The sequence below is a fragment of the Sminthopsis crassicaudata genome, chromosome 4 (genome assembly GCF_048593235.1).
Source record: "Sminthopsis crassicaudata isolate SCR6 chromosome 4, ASM4859323v1, whole genome shotgun sequence".
NCBI classification, from domain to species: Eukaryota; Metazoa; Chordata; class Mammalia; order Dasyuromorphia; family Dasyuridae; genus Sminthopsis; species Sminthopsis crassicaudata.
Window position 1 is genome coordinate 303,261,191 of NC_133620.1, and position 22,218 is coordinate 303,283,408.

General features: G+C 34.5%; 1 protein-coding gene and 1 pseudogene across 1 annotated transcript; both read right to left on the reverse strand.

The window, feature by feature from the left end:
* Positions 1-4,068: 4,068 nt before the first annotated feature.
* Positions 4,069-5,088, reverse strand: LOC141540762 (olfactory receptor 2T6-like). The gene has a single exon (XM_074264737.1). The coding sequence runs from the start codon at positions 5,086-5,088 to the stop codon at positions 4,069-4,071; it is 1,020 nt and encodes a 339-aa protein (XP_074120838.1).
* A 3,833-nt stretch (positions 5,089-8,921) lies between these two features.
* LOC141540764 (large ribosomal subunit protein eL32 pseudogene) lies at positions 8,922-19,081 on the reverse strand (annotated as a pseudogene).
* Between the last annotated feature and the right edge of the window lie 3,137 nt (positions 19,082-22,218).

The window sequence follows — 22,218 nt, forward strand, 5'->3', positions numbered from 1 at the left end:
CCTACATTGTTTTCTAATAAATTCTACTATAGATCCTTGTTGCTGTGTTTCTATATATCTCTTAATTCCTATCCCTGCTAACTCTTACTTTTTAATTTCATGCCTTAATTTGCCTTACCATTACTTAATTACCACCTATGGATCCCTCCCTTATCTTTCCCATCCATCTTTTCATTTCCTCTTTATTCCATTCCCATTAATCTGCAAACCTGTTTTTAAACATCCTTCCGTACTATGCCATTCCCCCCCCCCCATTTATTTCATTTATACTCATACCTATCTACTATAACTCTACACACACTTTTATATTCCATCTTATCCCTTATCCCTTGCCCGTTCATCTACACACTTTGTGCTACTGCCATCAATCAATACATCCTTCCATACCCCGTATTATCCTGTTTTCTCTCCCTTTGTTTCTTTATGGACTTTGAAGCATGCTATATCCTTTATGGTATATATGTAGTGTTGTCTATTTAACTCATTCCTGATGTGAATAAATTTTCAGAACTGAGTCTCCGCCCCCTCCCCAATGCCTCTGTGTCTATTCTTCCTCTGCACCTCATTTGTATTACAATTTTTATAGTTATTAGACAATTTTGCTTTTTAGAATCAAATCATACTCAACTCTGCCCTAATCTTTCTTTTGAGCTACCTAATTCCTGATATAAATCTTAAATTTATGGCATACACTTCCACGTAAAATACAAACATTTTGTTCATGTTAAGTTCCTTGAAATAAATCTTTGATATTCGATCTTATATAGTAAATTTTCTATTAAGTTTGGATTTGGTTGAAACAAAGTTCTGAAAATCTGTAAGTTCATTGAATATCCTTTTTTATTCATTCAATATTATAGATGATTTTGCTGGATATGACATTTTTGGCCATAGGCCTAGTTCTTTTAATTGCTTGTATATGATTCCAGAACATGCATTCTTTTACGGTGGCTATTGATAAATAAGTAAATCTAATTGTAGCTCTACCCTCCTTAAATTGTCTTTTTTTTTTCTTGTTTCTTGCAAAAATTTATTTTTGACCTGGGGTTTTTCAAACTTTTGCAATAATATTCTTATGTGTTTTCCATAAAGGGTCTATTTGAGATGTGAACAGTATTTTTTTTTTTATTTTTCCTTCATGTTCTATCACTAGAGGACAATTTTCTTGGATTATTTCTTGCATTATCGTGTCAATGTTCTTTTTTTGGTCACAGCTTCCAGATAGTCCAATTATCCTCATATTTTCTTTTTTTGATCTTTTCTCCAGATCTGTTGTTTCTCTTATAAGATGTTTAACATTCTGTTCTATTGTTTCATACTTTATATTCGTTTTGTTATTTCTTGGTCTTTTGTAGTTTCACTGGTTTCCCCTTATCTAATTCTAATTTTTGAAGAATTATTTTCTTTAAGACTCTATCTTCTCTTCTAGTTGATTGACTTTCTTTTCATAATCTTGTTTTTCCTAGATTTAAAAAAAAATGTTTTTCTCAATTTTCCATACTTGATTCTTAAAGTCTTTTTTGAATTTTTCTATAAATTCTTTCTTGGCAGATAGCCATTTAACATTACTCTTTGAAGTAGAAGAAACTTTCTTTTACTTCATTATCTTCCTCTGAAGATGAACTCCACTCTTCTCTATTTCCATATTAAGTTTCTATGGTTGGGTTCTTTCTTCTTTGATGATTCCATCGTTTTTAGTGAGATATATTAGTAATCACAGTGTGAGGGAATGGTATCTCTAGCTCCACTTCAGCTCTCCCCTCTGTCCTGGAACCTCAAACTAAAAGTTTTACCTTTCTGCAAGTGCCTACAGCGATAAAAGTTCTTGCTTCACTGCTTCTGTGCTCACCAGATATGCTGGCTCCTTTTCCCCAACTCGCTCCCCCCCATCTCAGTAGCACAGCTGGGTCTGGCAATTCTAATCAGTCTTCTTGGATTCAGAACCTCCAGTCCCTACACTGTCCTATAGATAAAAGTTTCTGTGTTTCCATCTGAGGCTCCAACCAAACCCAGCTGGCCCCAGGGATCTCTACTTGCTGTTTCTGCAGAGCTAGTCTAGAAGTGTTTACACTTAACACTGATTAATTCCCATCCTGGGCTCTTTTTTTCCACAAGAGGACTCTTGTTCTGCCCCAAGTCGACTTATTTTTCACCTTGAGGTGCAAATTTTCACCTGTCCATGTTCAACTTGAGGTGCAAATTTCTTCTATTTATGGGAGATATCTGAAGAGCTTGAAATTTACTGAACTACTCCATCTTCCCCAAATTGTCCCCCCATATCTTTTATATTGTTTTCCCAAGTTTTCGTCTACCTCTCTTATTTGTTTGTTGTTGTTGTTGAGTTTGTGTGTGTGTGTGTGTGTGTTTTTGTTTTGTTTTGTTTTGTTTTTGCTGAGGCAATAGCTAGGAAGTGTTAAATGTCTGAGGTCAAATTTGAACTCAGGGCTTCAGGGCTGGTACTCTAACCACTGCTCCACCTAGCTGCTCTTCTTATTTGTTTTTTAAAATCCTTTTTGAGTTTTTCTATATCACAGGTAGACATTTTGACATTGTTGTCTTCTTCTCAGTTTGTGTTTGGATCTTACCTGTCACCATAGTAGCTTTCTATGGTCAAGGCTCTTTTCTGACTTTTTGCTCATTTTTTATTCTGTTTCATGGCTTTTAAAGTTGAACTTTGCCCCTGGTGCACCAAGGGCACTGTCCCAAGCTTCTTTTGCTAGAGGCCTAGGCCTGAGATCTGTTCACTAGCTTTCTGCATTAGGATCTCAAAAGCTAGTAGCTTGTCCACTGAACTGGGATGTCCTAGCCTAGTCATGCCTCATGTACCAGCAGTTCTGGAGCTAAAATTTATCTTCTGTGCTAGGCCCCAAGGGCTTACTGATGTAGGACTAAGGAGTCTTGAGTGTTGAACTGTGCTGCATCATCTTTATTAGGCTGCACTCCCTTAAAGATAGCCCTTCCTAAAGTCCTTCTAAATGATCTTCAGCTGAAAAATTGTTTCACTCCATCTTTTTGTAGGTCCTGTAGATCCAGAATTCTTTTAGATGCTTTATTTAATATTGGTCCTGATGGAAATTGGGGAGAGATCAGGCAATATCCTAGCTTTTTAACACGACCTTGACTCTATCCCTTTAGTGTTCTTTCTAATGCATCACATTGTTTTTCTCATCAGTAAACTTTTATTAAGTTTCTATCCCATCTTTCCATATGCAGAAATGAGATATATATTTTGATTACTTTACTATTTTGTAAATAGGTCAAGCATCACAAAAAAAATATACAAGTTTTAAAAAAAAGACTAGTGTATTCTTACACAAAATTTGGAATTTCTGTAGAGACTGAAATCAGGAGGAATCAATTTAAATCACTAATAATTAATCAGATGTCTTGCCTATAGAATACAAAACATAGAACTTTACTATATAATTTGACTGAAATAACCAAACTTAGGAAAGAAGAGAGGGACAAGTGCATAGAGGGAGGAAGAAAATGAAAGAGAAAGGAGGAGAAGAAGAGGAAAGGGAAAGAGGGAGGGAGTGAGAGAGCAGAGTATCTTTTGATTTTATTTTTCCCCTTAACCTGTCAGGTTATTCAGTATCATAGCTCTATGGAAATCTAAAGTTTTATACATAATAGAATGCTGTGCTTTGATACCACTGTTGCCTGTGAACCTTTCCATAGTTAGGAGAAACAAATATATATATTTTTTAAAATCATTATTATCTGAGTTAGTAAATTAATTGCCTGATTCTTGATTCATATGGAAGGAGACAAGGGGAAAGCAAAGGAACAAGTATTTATAAAATGTCTACTCTGTGCTAGGTTCTATGTTAAGCACATTTTACAGATATTGTCTCATTTGTTCCTCACAGTCCTATGATATAGATGTTATTATGATTCATATTTTACAGTGGAGGAAACTAAAGAAAACAAAGATCAGATGACCCCAAAGTTATAGAGCTAGTAAATGTCTGAAATTGGATTTGAACTCAAATCTTTCTGGCTCTAGGCCTAACAGTCAATCCACTGTGCTATCTAATTGCCCCATTTAGATTTGAATCTGGATTGTTAGAATTCACTTCCAGTTACCCTGGGTTTCCTTTTGCACTTCCCCAGTGCCCTCTTCATGGCTCCAGTAACATCCTTGTTCCTCAGACTATAAATGAGAGGATTAATCATGGGTGTAAGGATGGTATAGAAGGCAGAAAAAATTTTATCCTTGACTGGGGTATGGTATGATTGAGGCAGCATATAGGTATATAAAGCTGCTCCATAGAATAAGGTAACCACCATTATGTGTGAAGAACAGGTGGTCAAGGCCTTCTTTCTCCCCTCTGATGAGTTCATATAATGCACAGTGATGAGGATCTTAGTGTAGGAGGTGATAACTACAGAGAAGGGGATTAGCAGCATCATGACACAGCAAACATACATCACCATCTCATAGATAGTTTTGTCACCACATGCTAGCCTCAGCATAGTGGGTGCCTCACAGAAAAAGTGATTGATCTCATGGGAAGCACAGAATGGTAGACTCATTGTGATGGGAGTAAGAAGAAAACTATCCAAAGACCCCCCAAACCAAGAGCTGACCAATATTATGATACAAATCTGTCTACTCATGAGAATAGGGTATTGTAAAGGGTAGCAGATAGCTACATAGCGGTCATAGGCCATAAGACCCAGCAGAAAAAACTCAGCTCCCACAAAAGTTTGGTAGAGAAAATATTGAGCAGTACAAGCCATGAAAGAGATAGTCCCCTCATCTGAAAAGTAGTCCACAAGCATCTTGGGGACTATGGTGGTGATGTATATGATATCAATGAAAGAGAGATGGCTGAGTAGAAAGTACATGGGTGTGTGGAGGTGAATGTCTGTGTTGATCAAGAAAATCATGGCACCATTAGCCATCAAGGCAATAAAAAATATGATAAAGATGATGATAAAAATGAAGCTTGATGCCACATTATGGCTAAAGAACCCCATGAGGAAAAAGTCAGTATAATTCATTCTGTTGTACCCATCTATTACTGTTGAGAGAGGCCTTGGGTCATTCAAAGAAGAATCAGCATCCAAAAGAGAAATCATCCATGGGCAAGAGTTTTTACCCACCTAAACCAGACTTGAAAAGGGAAAAAAATGTTAGTGAGACAGTGTTTGAAAAATAAAAATCATGTAAATTTTATACACATACACATATATATGTAATTTATATAATCACAAATCTCTCATATAAAACACATGTGTATATAATTGTGTAAAATTATAATTACATAAATACAAATATATGTAGAAAACACCATTTCCCTCTTCTAAGTTGTATTCTTGTATCCTAGTGAAATTCTGAAGTTATCTACCCAGCACAAATAGAAATTAATATTTAGTAAGTAAATGTTCCATTTTATCACCCAATTTATTCACTTATATTGATAAAATTAAATGAATGCAAAGTCTTCATGTCACCTGGATTATATAATACATACATATATATATATACACATATATATATGTATATATATACATACATGTTTCTCAAACCTTTAATTAAAATAGTTTACAATCAGTTAATTAAATGAATTTTTTATTGAGTTGATCTGAAAATTAAGACAAATCAATAGAACAAGTAATCTTGTTTGGAAATAGGTGAAGTCCATTTATCTAAACTAACACTTAACTAGAGATGAGTGTTATCTGGATCATGTTCATGATAGACAAAAAATTGTGTGCCTGAATGGAACCATGGTGGGGTCATGAACTTCAGTTGTTAATGTAGATGAAATTATTATAGTTTACATTTCATAATTATAAATATTATATATATATATATATATATTATCAGGATCTAATAGTTTCAGCTTAATCTATACAGCTGAAACATGCTTTTAGCAGGCAGTATCATTCACTATTTTTTTTAATTTTTACAAAAAATTTTTGCATTAATAATTTTCCAGCATTGACAATTGCAAAACCTTTTGTTTCAACTTTCCCCTCCTTCCCCCCCACCCCTTCCCCCAGATGGCAGGTATCATTCACTTTTTAATTGATTTTACAAGAAAGAGAAGTTAGAAAAAATGATTAAATGGTTATAATTGTATTCAATGTCATTTAAGGTACATTTTTAAAGTCAGAAAATTAAGTCTAAGATTGATATTATACCTAATTCTCCATACTATTTATTGGAAACTAGAATACTATAAAGATACTGAATAAAATATTGTATAGATTTGTTGGAGATTTCATCTCCTTTTATGATTGTGGATGCAATGACCAATATTCTCAGTCCTAAAACATATTAAAAGTGTTGTTATGCCTAAGGAAGAATTATGTGTTTCTATTATGAGAATAGAAAAGGTTTTTGTTTTCTTTCTTCTAATTTTTCATATTACTTCTCCTCAGGGTCAGAGCCCCTGTATATTATTCCTTATATAGTTTAGGCAGAGAGTATTAATGGATACTTAGTCAATTATTATGTGTATATACTAATGATGTTTGGATCTAAAATCTTATAAATAGGTACTGGAAATCTCATTCTGACATTTACAAGGAAGTTCTAGTTTTCTAGATGAAAGCAGGAAATGAACAGAATTGTAGTAGATTAAAAGGAATAACTATGTCTGGGCCCTACCCAATAATAGTAGATTTCATGAGATCAGTCAGAAACACAAAATATCTTGTCTATGGTCTCACCTAAATCACTGATTGCAGAACTAGGACCTGGGATTCCATCTCAGTGCTTTCTTGCCTCTATCTCACATTCATACTAACTGGGGATGCATCCTATAGTTAAACAAACAGACCAAAAAATGGATGAAATCCTCACCCAAATGTAGAAATTTTCTCTCTCAGTCAGAAATGGAGCAAACCTCATTTATACTCTCAGTCAATGTTATAACTAGCTTGTTTCAACTAGTGTCATTGCATAGGGCTATAGGGAGTGGCCCTCCATGCAATAAGCGACCTCTGTCTTTTTCAGCTAAGGTCTTCCACAGGTCTCAGTTTGAATGAGCCCACACCCATTCGGTGACTAAGGTGAGGTAACAATTGAAGCAAAGAATCTCCTCTTTAATCTAGTAAAAAAAAAACAAAAACAAACAACAACAACAACAACAACAAAAAAAAAAAAAAAAAAAAAAAAAAAAAACAAAAACTAGATAAATCTGGGAGGGGAAAACCTTCAAGTTTTCTAGCCAAAACAGAAATGATTGCTATTTATATTCAATCTGAATCAATCAGGACCCAAACAATGGCAAAATGGAGCGTGGCCTGGGACCTATTGATGGCAGATCAATGAGAATCAGATTGGTTTTGGTTCAAGGCATAGTCTTTAAGAAAGAAATCTAGGCAGTAAATCCCAAGATATCTTGGGAGGATCCATAGATCCCAAAGAAAAGAAAAAAAAAAAAAACTTTTAAGAGTATCTGTAAAGGTATAATATCTATATGGTATGAGGAAGGAAGGAAAGAAGGAAGGGAGGGAAAGAGGAAGAGAGAGGGAGAGAGGGAAAAAGAGAGGAAGGGAGAGAGGTCTTCCCCTCCCAGATTTATTTATTTATTTGTATGTTTAGATTTTTTTTTTTTTTTTTTTTTTTTTTGGTCTAAGTAAAAGGGGAGATACTTTGCTCAACTGCTACCTACCCTTAATCACTGAATGGGTGAGGCCAGTCAAATTGAGACTCATTGAGGACCTTAGTTTAAAAAGGCCAAGGTTGCATATGTACTGTCAAAGAAAATGTTATAATTATAAAAATTAATTAAAAAAATACTACCAAAAAAAAAAAAAAAAAAAGGCCAAGGTTTCCCATTCCATCCAGGGCTATCTCCAGTCATTCTGACCTATAGCTTGTCACTGAATCGAGATGTCTCTGGGGGTAAAATGAGACAGGTGATCCTGCACAGCCTTTCCTCACTTAAATACAATTCACTTTCATGTGAATTCACTTGCATAACCTTCCTCATGTCATGGTCCTCTTCTAGAATGAAGGACAAAGAAAAAATTATTTATAATCTACTTTAGATTACATAAAAGGAAGTAAAATAAAGTAAGTTTCCAACCTCCAGATTCACCTCCCAGAAACCCCTTACCTACTTGAAAATTAGAACTATGTACTGCTACTTTTTTCTTATAGATACAGGCATAATAAAAGAAGGAACCCAATTTTCTTTTTAATTTCCTATGATTCCAGGCATCTGGAATTTATAACTGATAATCCTCAACTCTTTATATTCAGTCAGGATGTGGTGGGTAGTCAGGAAGACTACCTCTGGTGTGAGGGTTTGCTAAGTTCTTTTCAGGACTGCTCATTCACTTTTGGTGTCCACCTGAGCCATCCAACTCTCTAAGACTTAGCTGTTACATTGCAGCAGCTACAACCCAGTTAACCATCTTGGCAGGTAGGCTAAACCAGGTTAAGGGCAATTGAAAGGCCTCAAACTTGTCACTAAGTTAGGAGGATATCTACTCTAAAATGTAAGACTTTTCCTGGTGGAATGAGCAGAGGAGAACAATTTGTTTCAATGGACATGAAAGTGGCTGAAGTAGGCACTTGGTCAGACTATAAGGTCATCCACTACATTCTGGAATATTATAAGTTGGCTTGACTTTTGTCCTGCTACTGGACTTCAATGACTCAGAAAAAGAGAGTGAAGTTGATGACTTTGTACAACTCTGTTATTACTCCAATTTATACACAAGTCAAGATATAAACTGTGATGTTATAAAACTTCAAAAAAACAAATAACAAACAACTCTCATCTCACATATATCATCAACTGCCAAATTTTGCTGTTTCTGTTCTTCATTGTGCTCATCTTTCTTTCTATTCCTGTGATCTACTTCAAGCCCATATTACTTCTCACTTGAACTTTTTTTTGGTAGTTTGAGTGTTAATTTAACACAAATGAAAATGTGCAAAGCTTTTTTATTCATTTTTTTTCACTCCTCATTCTATCATTTGGATTAGTGATCTTGATGACCAGTTGAACAGTCCTCTCAACAATGACTTTTTTGATTCTTAAAGGAACTGTTGTAAGCAATTTCAACATAGTAAGATTTCTTGCATTATCAGGAGCACTCCTAGCTCTTTGACAATGAGCACCAAAATCTTCCTGAATCCACTTGGTAAAATGTTTTATCTTCTTATTGCTTCTATAACTAATGTTAAGCTTCAAGATATATGGCCCTGGAATCATCTTCGCACTTAGTTTGTCAATGTCTCTTGGTTTACACCAATTTCTCTTGATCTTGACATGAATGTCAGACTGATGCTGGATGAACTTTTTGGTCCTCTTTTTGATGATCTTGGGCTATACAAGGGGTAGGAGAGCAGATATAATCCCATTGAAGAGATTATGACCCTTCCACAGGAAGTGCCAAGGGAAAGAGAGAGAGAGCTCTCACTTGAACTATTGGAATAGCCTCTTTTCTAATTTAATATTTTATTTTCCCATTTACATGTCAAAATAATTTTTAAAATTTGCAATAGCTTCTTATTTGGACTCTCTGTCTTAAGCATCTCCCCCTCACTAGCTCCACACCTTTGCCATTGATTTTTCTTGAGAGCAGTATGACAATGTTACTACCCTAGTTGAAAAACACCAGAAGCTCTTTTCAATCTCAAAGATTAAATAAAAATTCTTGACTAACATTAAAATTTCTTTAAAATCTAATTCCATCTATCTTTCAAGCCTTATTACTCCCTCCTTTTACTCTCTCTAGTTCTATTTTTTTCTTTTTAGTATCATCACTCTTTTATGCTCTTAAAAAATTATTGAGGGCTCCCCTCCCCCATCTAAAACTTTTGTTTAGGTTTTAGGTTGTTGAGGCCAGTTGCCATGAACTATCTCTTTTCCCTCCTTCAACTTCCATTACTCAAGTGCCTCTGACACTCTTTCCTATTCTGTCTCCCCTTCTCTCATTCACGCATATAAGTTTCCTTACTCTTTACCAAGTCTAACTCCTCTACTTGTTTAAGATCTAATAGATTGATCTCTCTGTCCTCCCTACTTTTTCATTTATGTTCAGTTTCTCTCTCTATCTCTCTCTGCCTCTCTGTCTTTCTGTCTGTCTATCTGTCTCTCTCTCTGTCTCTCCTTCTCTCCCTCTCAACTCATTTTCTACTGTCTACAAATATGCCCATTTCCCTTACTCTGAAAAAAACCTCACTTTATGCTTCCATTCACATTATTGCACTATATCTCTTCTTTTCTTCATACCTAAATTCCTCTAAAAGATCATCTACAATAGGTACAATTTTTCTTCTCACTCTCTTCTTAATCCCATAAAGTCTAACAGTGTTATCATTCAACCAAAACTGCTCTCTTCAAAGTTACTAATGATCTCCTTATTATCAAATATGTTGTCTTTTCTCAATATTCATTCTCCTGACTTTTCAGCAGCTTTTGACAGTATTGATTTTTTACTATGTGAATGGTAAATAGAGTACTAGCACATTAGAGATAGAAAGGACATTAGTGATCAAATAGCACAATTCTTCTTTTATGGAAAAAGAAACAAAGGGTCCAGAAAGAGGGCAGTGGCTTAGCCAACATTTTGCAGCTGGGAAGTAAAAGAACTGATATTAGAATCTAGTTTTCCTTCTAACCAAGATAGTTGTATTATTGTTCTATATAAACAATGTTAGAACTATAAACTACAAAATTATCTATTGAAATTCAGACTTAACTTAAGGGTGTCCTTTATGCATCATCAGTGTTTCATTCCTTAGACTGAGTTATTATAGATAATGAAATCTCAGAATATACTTCTTTTGGACTTTGATATAAAGTATCACTTGTATGAGTTCTCAGTGAACAACTAGAATGTAATGCAATGTGAATGATTCAGAGAAGCTTCTGGGTAATTTTATCTTAGGAAGAAAACCATTCTAAGTAAATCTCATAGAATAGCAAAACCTAGAGCAAGACCCTGGATAACAACCATTATTTATAAAGATTAAGACCTGACAGGACCAATATGGCTTTCTTCATTAACCAAGGAAGAATCTATATTAAAAAGTTTCTTTCTGATAACTGATGGAATGCTACCCTTAGCTCATGCTGATAATGAAAAGCTTTCATTTTCCGTCTAGTTAAAATTTTTGCTTTTTCTTCCACTAGTACTACCTCTCCCATACTAGGTAATCATTTAATATATATTTGTATAAATGATTGGAACACGAGGAAAACAATAATGAATAGTATGCAAAGAAGGAGAATCTGAAAAAAAAAAATACAAGACAAGAGAGAAAGAAATGCCCTATGATTATAGATGAAAATAGTGCTTGAAAAGACCCTAGAGGTCATCTAGTCCTACTCTTTCATTTTACTGATGAGAAAATTGAACCCCAAAGTGATTAAGAATTTGAGTGCAGATCCTCTAAATTCAAATGTAGAACTTTTATGACAAAATATATTGACATCAACTAAATATGTTCCTCCTACAATAGAAAATTTATTAAAAAGAAAAAGGAGACAAATGAAAATTTTCCTAAATATATATGTAAATCTCAAGATTCTTTTACAATTCTAAATATGAAAAACTCCCTAACTGATCATTATCTCATTCCACACTATTTCTGCTTTAACCCACTGGAAATGGGAAATTAAATTTTTTTCCTCTGATTTTCTTTCATCATAATCTTGGGCATTGGTTCAGCAGTTTATCTGTCAAGATAAGGGAGGGAGGGAGGAAAGGAGGAAGGAAGGAACGAACGAATGAATGAAGGAAAGAAGGGAGGGAGAGAGGAAGGGAGGGAGGGAGGGAGGAATCTTCTAACATGAACTAGTCATACAACTGTTCCATGCCCCAGGCAACTGTCTAAGATTGTAAATTGAAGAGAAGATACTTTTTTGCATTGGTAGAAGGAAATTCCTTATTTGATTGAACCGCAATTTAATATCAGGTTTTTTTTAATCCAATACATAAGAGAATTGACAGAAATATAATCAATTCAGCATGCTGAAATGTTAAACCATGAGTAATTCCCAACATGATATGTTCTCAAAGAACATGAACAAATCATGTCAAATGAAATAGCAGACTATGAATAAACATGCAAAAATGCTTCAGATCATTAATAATAAAATATTCAAATTCTAGCAACTAATGTTTTACTTAATATACATTTAATTGGCAAAAATTACAGATGAAAAAATCTAATTTTGAGGGACTGTCTGGAAAGACACACTGGCAAGTTGTATGTAAATGGTGTTTTGAGCAGGTCTAGCAGTTTTGGGATATAATCTAAAATTGCACAATAAATGTCATACTCTGTAACCCAGCAATCTTAAAACTGAAAATAAACCCCAAGGACAGAGGTTCCATTTATATCAAAATACTTTAAGTAGGACTTTTTATGCTAGGAAAAAACTAGAAAAATAGGCAGAAATTTGATTAAGCCATATGAAATGATAAAATAAATATTGAGAGAAACATAGAAAGACTTATATGAACTTACTTTTACAATTCAAGGAAAAAATATACACAATAATGTTAATTAGTAAATAAAAATCACACAAAAGGGCAGCTGATAATTGAAGTTGTAATTCTAAGTCCTGGAGAACAGTTTTTGATGAAATGTATTTCCTTCTTCTAATATAGAATTAGAACTTTAAGTAAGGAAAGTTGTATGCACAAGCATATATGATTTCTTTGTCAGATATGTGTGTGTGTAGGGAATAAATCAGAAATTGACTGTGATGTAAAAAATAAAAGCTATCAAAACATTTTTTAAAGTACTGTATGATGGAAGAAGAAAAAAAAAGAAGAAGAAAGAAAAAGAGGAGAAGGAGAAGTCATGATGACCTTTGTCCCCAAACAACCCTGTAGATCTGACTATCCAAACCTCTTGAATCAAGAAAAATAAAAATCTAGTGTAATAAATAAATAAATATATATATATATATATATATATATATATACATAGCAGTTTAGGGAATTTAATTCATTTTGCTGAGTTCAATTCTCTCTTATATTTAGGTAGGGTAGAGTTATAGAATGCATACCTAATTAGGACTCAGAAGATCTACATTTTATCCCAGCTCTGCTCCTCACCAATTGTCAATTTGCCTCTTTGAAGCCCAATCCCTGAATCTGTAAAAAAAAAAAAAAAAATAGATAATAATACTTGTTTTTTAAAAGGTATATTGTGAGGATCAAATAAAATAATGTGTGATAGTGGCTTTATAAACATAAAACATTATATTCATAAAGTGGGCTAGTGAAACATATTTAACTAGGTTCTCCATTATGGCTATTACAGTTTTCCAATAACTAACTTTTACAAAATAGTAGAATTTATAACATACCTGTAAAAATTGAGAAATAACTATCTCCTAACAGTACACTCACAAGGGCTCCTATCTTCTATTTTATTATGATTCAACCATCAGCTTATTCAACATATAATCATATGTAATCTGATGAAATGATAACAAATAAGTCAGTAATCTACTTATCATAAAACAGGCTAATAATTCAAAATAACTGATTTTGAAAAGCATTTAGAATAAACTGGCTGAAAAGTGACCAATCTAATCATTGGTTCAGTACTTTTATATTGACCATCCCACCTACTTCAGAACTCCAACAATTTATGATTTCACTGGTGTGGATACTCCCTTCACTGATACCAATTAATGTTTGTTTTTAAATTGCTGTGATCAAACTCATTCATCAGATCTTGGTCAACTGCTCTAGGCTATTCCCACCAAAAGAAGAAAATATAGTCCATTACCATTGGTCTCAAATTGAAAAGGACCTGAAAGGACCTAATAGAATTTGCACTTTCTTCCATTTGCCTTAAAAAGCCAAAGGTCATCCTCATGCCATGCTGGGACATTAGGATAGAATAGAGTTTTAATGGAAGCCAACTTAAGGTTATGAAGTAGACAAGAGTTCCTCACATTACCATAAAACATAAGTTCTATTATTCTCTTTTTCTATATATATCTTAAGAAGTAGAAGTTCATATCCAAATGATTCTGAGTGTGTTACAGTAGAAAGGGCACTGGAATTTTAGATAGATCATCTAAGTTGAAATCTCAATTTTGATATTTACTAGATTATGACCATCTGCCAGATAATAAATATCTCCAAGCTTCAGATTCCTCAAGTGCAAAATGGATATAATAATCTCTACCCAACCTGAATCTCTTGACTGTTGTGGGGAAAGCATTTGGTAAAATGTTGAGCAGTTTAATAATGTTATTACTATTCCATACTACATAAATAGTTACATTCTGCATCTTGGAACACTGAAGGAAAAAATACCATTCTCAGTGCTCATTGTCTAACTTCCTTATTTTGCATTTAAGAAATTTTAAGAAATTGAAGCAGATGAGATAACTTGCTGAAAATCACATAGACAGTAATGGTAAAGTCTTTTGATTTTAATTTTGATTTCAGGTTCAACCCTTTCCTCTATACAACACTGTCATATCCATGTGTCATTTGTAGTTTTAAAAAATGGTAGCAGTATCTTTTAACAACCCACTATTAAAACATTATTTAAGGTTGTTAGTACAATGCTAATTCAATATACAAAAAGATTAAAATTCAGTGCAATTTATTTGTTGGCCAAAAATTAGTTTATTTGCCTGATGGAAACCAGCTGTCTTATGATAATGAAGCCAGATTCTTCTCCTCCCTTAAATATAACCTCTTTCTATAGTTCTCAATTGTCAAGGTTTCTTCCAATGCTCCTACTTTCCAGATCTTTAATTATTTTGATTTCTTTATTCTAATTTATCTCTCTTTATAATAAAAGGAATTTTAATATTTAATGTAGAAGGTTGTACAATACATAGAAATATGGGCCTGAAATCAGGAAGACTCATTTTGTTTAGTTCAAATCTGGTTTCAGACACTAGCTATTCTAGGTGGGCATTGTTTTTGTCTCAATTTCCTCATTTGTAAAATGAGCTAAAGAAGGAAATCATTTTAGTATTTTTATTTTTAAAAAGTGAAATAGGGCTAAAAAGAGTTGAACACAACTAAAAACAACTGTGTAACAATAATCAAACATATTTTTGAATATAGCATGTACACTGATATTCAAGTTATAACAAGTCAATAATCACCCCACTTAGGAAACTCCTTACATCTATTGAAGACACAATTCTTTCATTTACCTCACTGATATGAAAAAGATGTATCATATGGGAAGGAGCACATTCTCCAAATAGAAATTGCTCAGAGCAGAGAATATTATTTTGGTCTAAAACTGATAATATTTTTTACCTGAAAGGACCAAATAGAATTTGCACTTTCTTCCATTTCCCTAAAAGAACCAAGGGATATCCTCATGTCATGCTGGGACATTAGAATAGAGCTTTAATGAAGCTTTTAAAAAGCACTTTGTAAGCACTACAAAGCACTACAAAGTACAGTTTTAAGTTTTTTGGTCTATAACTATAATTTCATTTTATTAGTACAAAAATTTGCTCTCTCCAAGAAAATTTTTGAAAGTATCCATAACTTAAAAATCTTAGAATTGCAAAGGAACTGAGGGGTCAAAAGGTTTGCCCATGGATTCATAGAATGTGTCAGAGACAATATTTGTCATCCTGACTCTAAGGCCAGTCTTCCACCCCAAATAATCTTAATTCAAATTAATAAAATTATTTCTAAAATATTTATTTCTTAAATATGAGTTCTTAATTTTGTTATGGGAGCTATAAGTACCACCAAATAATGAATATATGTAGTTATATATATTTTAAGTATTTGTAAAAAAAAAAAAATTAAAATTTAATTTAATTGTTCCCTCCTATCCCCTTAGGCAATTTTACATGTGAAATTGAAATTTTTCAAAGTAAAAAGATGAAAAAGTAAAAAAGAAAAGGAAGACATAGCTGATATGTCTGGGGTGGGAGGGAGGAAATTTTACCAATCTGCAGTCTTCTTCCAATAGTTGAGCAAAAGACATTACATTGTCCTAATGCAAGGGAAAATAGAAAATCTTACACTGGTTCTTATAAGAAGGAGGGAAGTGGGATTGCAAATTAGCCTACCTTTTATAATCTGTGAAGAACTTAATGAAGACTCAAAGTGTACTCCATAATTTTCAGTTAATGGGACTAAGAATTGGTTTACTTAAAGTGATAAACAGTTTAAAGTTGCTTTTCTTCTTCATGATTACAGAAAGGATAATGTGATAAAAGATAAAAGGAAGGAAGAAAAGAAAGAAAGAGGAAAGGAAAGAGGAAAGAAAAGAAAGAAGGAAGGAAGGAAGGAAGGGGAAGGAAGGAAGGAAGGAAGGAAGGAAGGAAGGAAGGAAGGAAGGAAGGAAGGAAGGAAGGAAGGAAGGAAGGAAGAAAGAAAGAAGAAGAAAGAAAGAAAGAAAGAAAGAAAGAAAGAAAGAAAGAAGAAAGAAAGAAAGAAGAAAGAAAGAAAGAAAGAAAGAAAGAAAGAAAGAAAGAAAGAAAGAAAGAAAGAAGAAAGAAGAAAGAAAGAAAGAAAGAAAGAAAGAAAGAAAGAAAGAAAGAAAGAAAGAAAGAAAGAAAGAAAGAAAGAAAGAAAGAAAGAAAGAAAGAAAGAAAGAAAGAAAGAAAGAAGAAGAAAGGAAGGAAGGAAGGAAGAAGAAGAAGAAAGAAGAAAGAAAAAAAGGAAGGAAAGGAAGGAAGGAAGAAAAGAAGGAAGGAGGAAAGCAGAAGAAAAGATTTAAAAAGAAAAGAAAAAAGAAAGAAGGAAGAAAAGAAAGAGAGAGAGGCAGGGAGGGAGAGAAGGAGGAAGGGAGGGAGAGAGGAAGGAAGAAAGGAGGGAAAGAACAGAGAAAAAGAGACACAGAAGGAGAGGTAGAGAGAGAGAAAAGCATTTTTCTATGGAAGGAATGAGGTGTTCATTATAGCTGTAGAAGAAGACAACTACACAATAAATATTAAATTAGATTTTATGTAATATCACCGAGTTTAAGAGGAGAAAGTCCTTAAGTTTAAGGCACTTTGCTTTTTAATAATTGTTTTATCTCTGACTCAGATAATATTGTTCTCTTAAACTGCCTTATTCTCTAAGATAAAATATGATAATCATAATTGCTGCTTATCTTCCAAAAATCAATGTTGAAATCAAATAGGGAAAGAATATTAAATACCTTCAAAGGAAAATATTAAAGATATTCAGAGGATGATCATTTCTCTTAGATCCATTGGCCTTAAACACTTTGGGGGAGTCTAGCATCAGGGATTGAAGAAATCAGAATTTAAAATAAGCTATAGTAGGACGTCAGTAAGCAGACCTGAGAATTTTCACAGAAGAAATAGAGTCTATGCTTAAAAGTCCAAAGGGATATCAACTAAGCAGGAACTTTACCCAAAAGATTCAAGTAAAAACAGTAAAGAATGTACCTTCTTGAAACCACCTGTCTGGATTTAATTCTTTAATGTTACCTTTAATTAACAGCAAGTAGTTTCTCAGTGTTTCATCATCAATCTTATTAGGTGTTTTTTTTTCCTTTAGAGAGGATATTACCAGTCATAGGTAACATAGAAAAGAAGAAAATATAATAATATTTTAAGATCTAGAAGACTGGGAATCTGTGTGAGGGGGCAGAAGAAGGAGGAGAATATTGAAACAGCATATTTGCTTCCTATGGATTCTGGGGCCCAACGTATTATTTGGGAAAGGGTAATCAGTTTATGGTCAGAAGGCCTAGGTTTGAATCTTAAAAAAGAGTAAATCCCTTAAGTTAGGCATCAGTTTTCTCATTTGCAAAATGAAAATATTAAATACAGGTATGATCTCTAAGCTCCTTTTCAACTCTAAATCCTATGAAAATGAATAAATGACTTTAAAAACTTTTCATCTTTCCCCTATTAAAAATAATTAATTTCTCAGTTTTGGAGCCAAAATAAAAATTATCTAGCTGTGAGGTAGCTAACTAGCTACAGTGGATAAAGCACCAGCCCTGAAGTCAGGAGGACCTGAGTTCAAATTTGGCCTCAAACACTTAGCGTCCTAGTTGTGTGACCCTGGGCAAGTCAGTTAATACTAATTGCCTTAGGGGGTAAAAAAAAAAAAATATATATATATATATATATATATATATTGTGGTCAAATAACTTTACCTGGGGATAAGTAGGTCTAGGCCTCAATTTCTTTATCTATAATAGGAGGAAGTCAGACTATATAATGGCTAAGAACTCTTCAAAGACCTTTACCCTATGATGTTCATTGAATTCCTTCTTATAATACATGAGAAAACTGAGAGAATAAAATTTTATAGAGGTAAGTCTGAGTTCTCAAAGGCTACACCTAAACTCTGAAAAATTCTACCATATGGAAAGAATCCACTAAAAGATTGTCTTTCTTTTTCAAAAACTATTTTTGTAAGGGACTTGCTCTGAACATGTCCAGAATGCTCAACATGTATCCTGCATCCTGTGCTTTCCTACCACTTAGGTGGGTATAGCATCTTTTCAATGAATGAATAGCCAAAAAAGGCTGCAGTTGTAAAATTGACTGCTAAAACAGTAAGTCTTTTTGCAGCATACTCCTTCCTCCTGTGTCCAGAGAGTTGAGATCATACTTCATTTAACATTGCAGGCACCATGAACCAAAACAGTGAGAGAGAGAAAGGACTTAATTACTTGGCTCTTTTTCCTTCTCTGATGATTTTTTGGCCTGAAAGGTACAGGAGATGAGTGGGTGGGTTCAGTTCTAGTTCTATGTCATTTGTTTCAGGTGCTCTTGGTAATTAATTCTCAGTCCTTTGTCAGGCCTGAGAGTTTGATAAATGTAGACTTTGAAGCCAAGATAACAGGTGAGAGATTGTAGACAGGGAATAAAGCCCTGAAAAGCCAGATATCTAGCATTTAAAGTCGAGGGAAGTTTTGTACTTGGAACTGGGATTGTACTGTATTAGGACCTGAGCTAAACTGATGCATATATGTTATTCTACCTTTTGAAGTAAATATTCGTTTGTAAAAATGAATCCAACAGTGAAGTACCTAAAATGGAATTTCATATTTCTCTTATAATCAAGGGTACCACCATGCTTTTAAGGGAGGTTCACAACCAAGATGTCATCTTTTATTCTTTCGTTTTCACCTCATTTGTTGCTAAATCCTAACAATTTTACCTTCATGACACCCATGAAAAGCCCTCCTTACCTCACTCCTGAACTATTGTAATAATTTACTACCTAGTATTTCTGACTCACCTTTCCCCACTCCAGTCTATCCTCCACTCACTCAACCACCAAATTAAACTAACTAAAGTACAGATGTGGCCTTGTCACTTTATACCTAATTCTCCATGATTAAATATAAAATCCTCTATTTCTATTTAAGTCCTTTCATAGCATTCATTTATTATATACATTTTCAATGATCCTATACCTTCCTTCATTCCTTTCTTCCTTTCTTTCCTTCTTTCTTTCCCTAATCATTAGTACAATGCTTCATTCATAAAAAGATGCTTAATAAATACTGATTGACTAAGAATATGTAGTTTTCTTTTTCATTGTAACCCAAAAAAACAAAGGAAAATGCAAAATGACTCTACTCCTCCTACAAGGATATTGGGAGGACAGGCATAAAATGGAAGAAAGGACATTAAAAATCACATTGTTTTTAGGACATCCAAATATTCTGACAATTAGTTCTCTAGTGTTAGGATTACAACTCAGGTTGTCTAAACAATTTTCTGGCTCAGAATTCACACCTTTGGATCAGGCCTTTGAAAGGAGTTTGCACCTTTGGACTTCTGGGAGAGAGTTTACATGTTTAAAAGAGTTTGCACCTCTAAGAGGAGCAAGTTCATTGATTGAAGTATTTCTCACAAGCCCCGCTGAGTTCTCACTAGCCCATTCTCTGCTAGGATAAAAGAGGAGAGCAGTAGGGCAAGGAGGGAGACTGGCTGGGAGACAGAGTTGAGGCGGCAGTCTGGAAGGACAACTTAGAGACAACCGGACCTTTACAATTTGGCGCCCAATATGGGGCAAAGACTTTTGCTTATCCTAACAAGGACTGATTCTGAGCCCTTCAGAGGAGCTATCCTGGACCTTCACATTTTGGCGCCCGAACAGGGACAGACAAGATCCTGATTCCAGTGGAAAAGCCTCCGATCCAGATATCAGTGGAGAAGTCTCTTTGACACAGAAATAACCATGAGTAACAAGGAAATTTTGTTAAAGAGTTAAAGTAGAACTTCAGTGAAATGGGGCAAGTGCCTTCTGTTTCTGTTCAAGGAAAATTTTTGAAGAGTATTATCAAGGTTATGAAAAGCCAAGGATTGATTATAATTTTGGGGGAGATTACTGAACTTTTAAACACTGTGCAGGTCATATATCCTTGTTTTTCTCTGGAAAAAGAATTGGATCTAGATGAATGGAAATTAGTAGGAGAGCAATTAGATGAACACTACAATTCCAAACCAAACTCAATTTCCAAAGATACACTTCATACCTACAATTTAATCCAATTGGCTTTAAAAATTGTTATTCTAAAGGAAAAGAAGGAGCAAAATGAGGAGGTATCAACTAAACTAGGTGAAAAGGATAAATCAGATAACAATGAAGTTAAGTACAATTCTGAGCAATAGGAACATTTCCCATCTCCTCCCTCAATTAACCCTTCAGGGGTAGAGCAAAAAGGAGGAGGGGAAGAGGCAGAAAAACAAACAGAATCGACTGTTAAGCAGCCTATGACAAAATTAGAAAAAGCATTAGTTAAAGCTAAGAGAGAAGGACAGGATATAAGTGATTTTATACATGCATATCCTGTGATTGAAGATATTGACTCTATAGGTCAAAAAAGGAGAAGATATATACCTTTAGATTTGAATAAAATTAAAGATTTGAAAAAAGGTTGTACCCCCTATGGGGCTACATCAGCTTATGTTAAAATGTTACTAGATGGTTTGTCTTATGAAGTCCTAACCCCAAATGATTGGAAATCCATAGCAAGGACATGTTTAGAACCTGGACAAAATCTGTTGTGGCTTGCGGAGTTTCATGAATTATGTAAGATCCAAGTTAGATACAATTTGGAAACAGGAGTTAACACACAATTTACTTTTGAGCAATTAGCTGGTGAAGGTCAGTATGGAGAGAATTCAGAACAGATTAAATATACCGTGGCAGTGTATGAGCAAATTTCTAAGGCTACAATAAAAGCTTGGGGTTCCCTCCCCGGACAGAAAGATTGGGGAGAGGCTTTCACTAAAATAGAGCAAGGTCCCAATGAACTTTTTGTGGATTTTGTGGAACGTTTGCAAACTGCTGTCAAAAGAACTATTGGAGAAAATGCAACTACAGAAATAATGACCAGACATCTGGCTAAAGAAAATGTCAATGAGATTTGCAAAAGAATTATATGGGGATTAGACAAAGATGTTCCTTTAGAGGAGATCATAAGATGATGTGCTACAGTGGGAACAAATACTTTTTACACCCAGACTTGATGAACATGGAAAGACAGGGTCCCTCTTGGCAAAGGACTTATAGAGAAATTCATCGATGTTTCCAATGTGGAAAAATTGGACATCTAAGAGCTCAGTGTAGATGTGGAGATAGAGTGAGAAGACAGGGTGAGAGAAGACCTAAAACTCCATGTCCAAAAAATAATAAGGGCTTCCACTGGGCCTCCGAAAGTAGATTGACGCAGGGAAATGAGAGGTGGAGGCCAGCTTCAGCCCCCCAAGTGGGGCATGATGGCAGCTGAGATTACATCCAGAGAAATTTAAGACATGATCAATCAGCCAAAAGGCAATCAGATGGAAGAAAGGGATTGAAATTAGGAAAAATAGAGTTGTACACAGTAGAGACTAGTGAGATATTCCCTGAAGAAGTGAAATCTGTTCCTGTTCAGCCTATGGATCCTTTGCCTCCAGGCACAGTAGGCTTGACCATTTCACCTTCTAAGAGTGCTTACAAAACAGTGTTCATCCATACACTGATGTGGGAAACTGGAGAACGTGTAGCTAATATCCCAGTCACTAACACAGGTAGACAACATGTGATTTATCAACCAGGAGTAGTAGCTCGTAGTTGGATCTTGGGATCGAGCTGGCGGTCCGCCCTGAGGCGAGCCACCACCTGTCCCAGCCCTTGCCTCTCGGTGCCCCCTCGATGCTCTTAGCTGAGTGTCCCACGGTCCTGAAGCATTTACTTTGAAAAAATTAGAGTGTTCAAAGCAGGCGCGAGTCACCTGGATACCCCAGCTAGGAATAATGGAATAGGACCCCGGTTATATTTTGTTGGTTTTCAGAACTGGGGCCATG

Excerpts from the sequence above, each read along its gene's own strand:
- LOC141540762 (XM_074264737.1), bottom strand. The coding sequence starts at position 5,088 with ATGATTTCTCTTTTGGATGCTGATTCTTCTTTGAATGACCCAAGGCCT.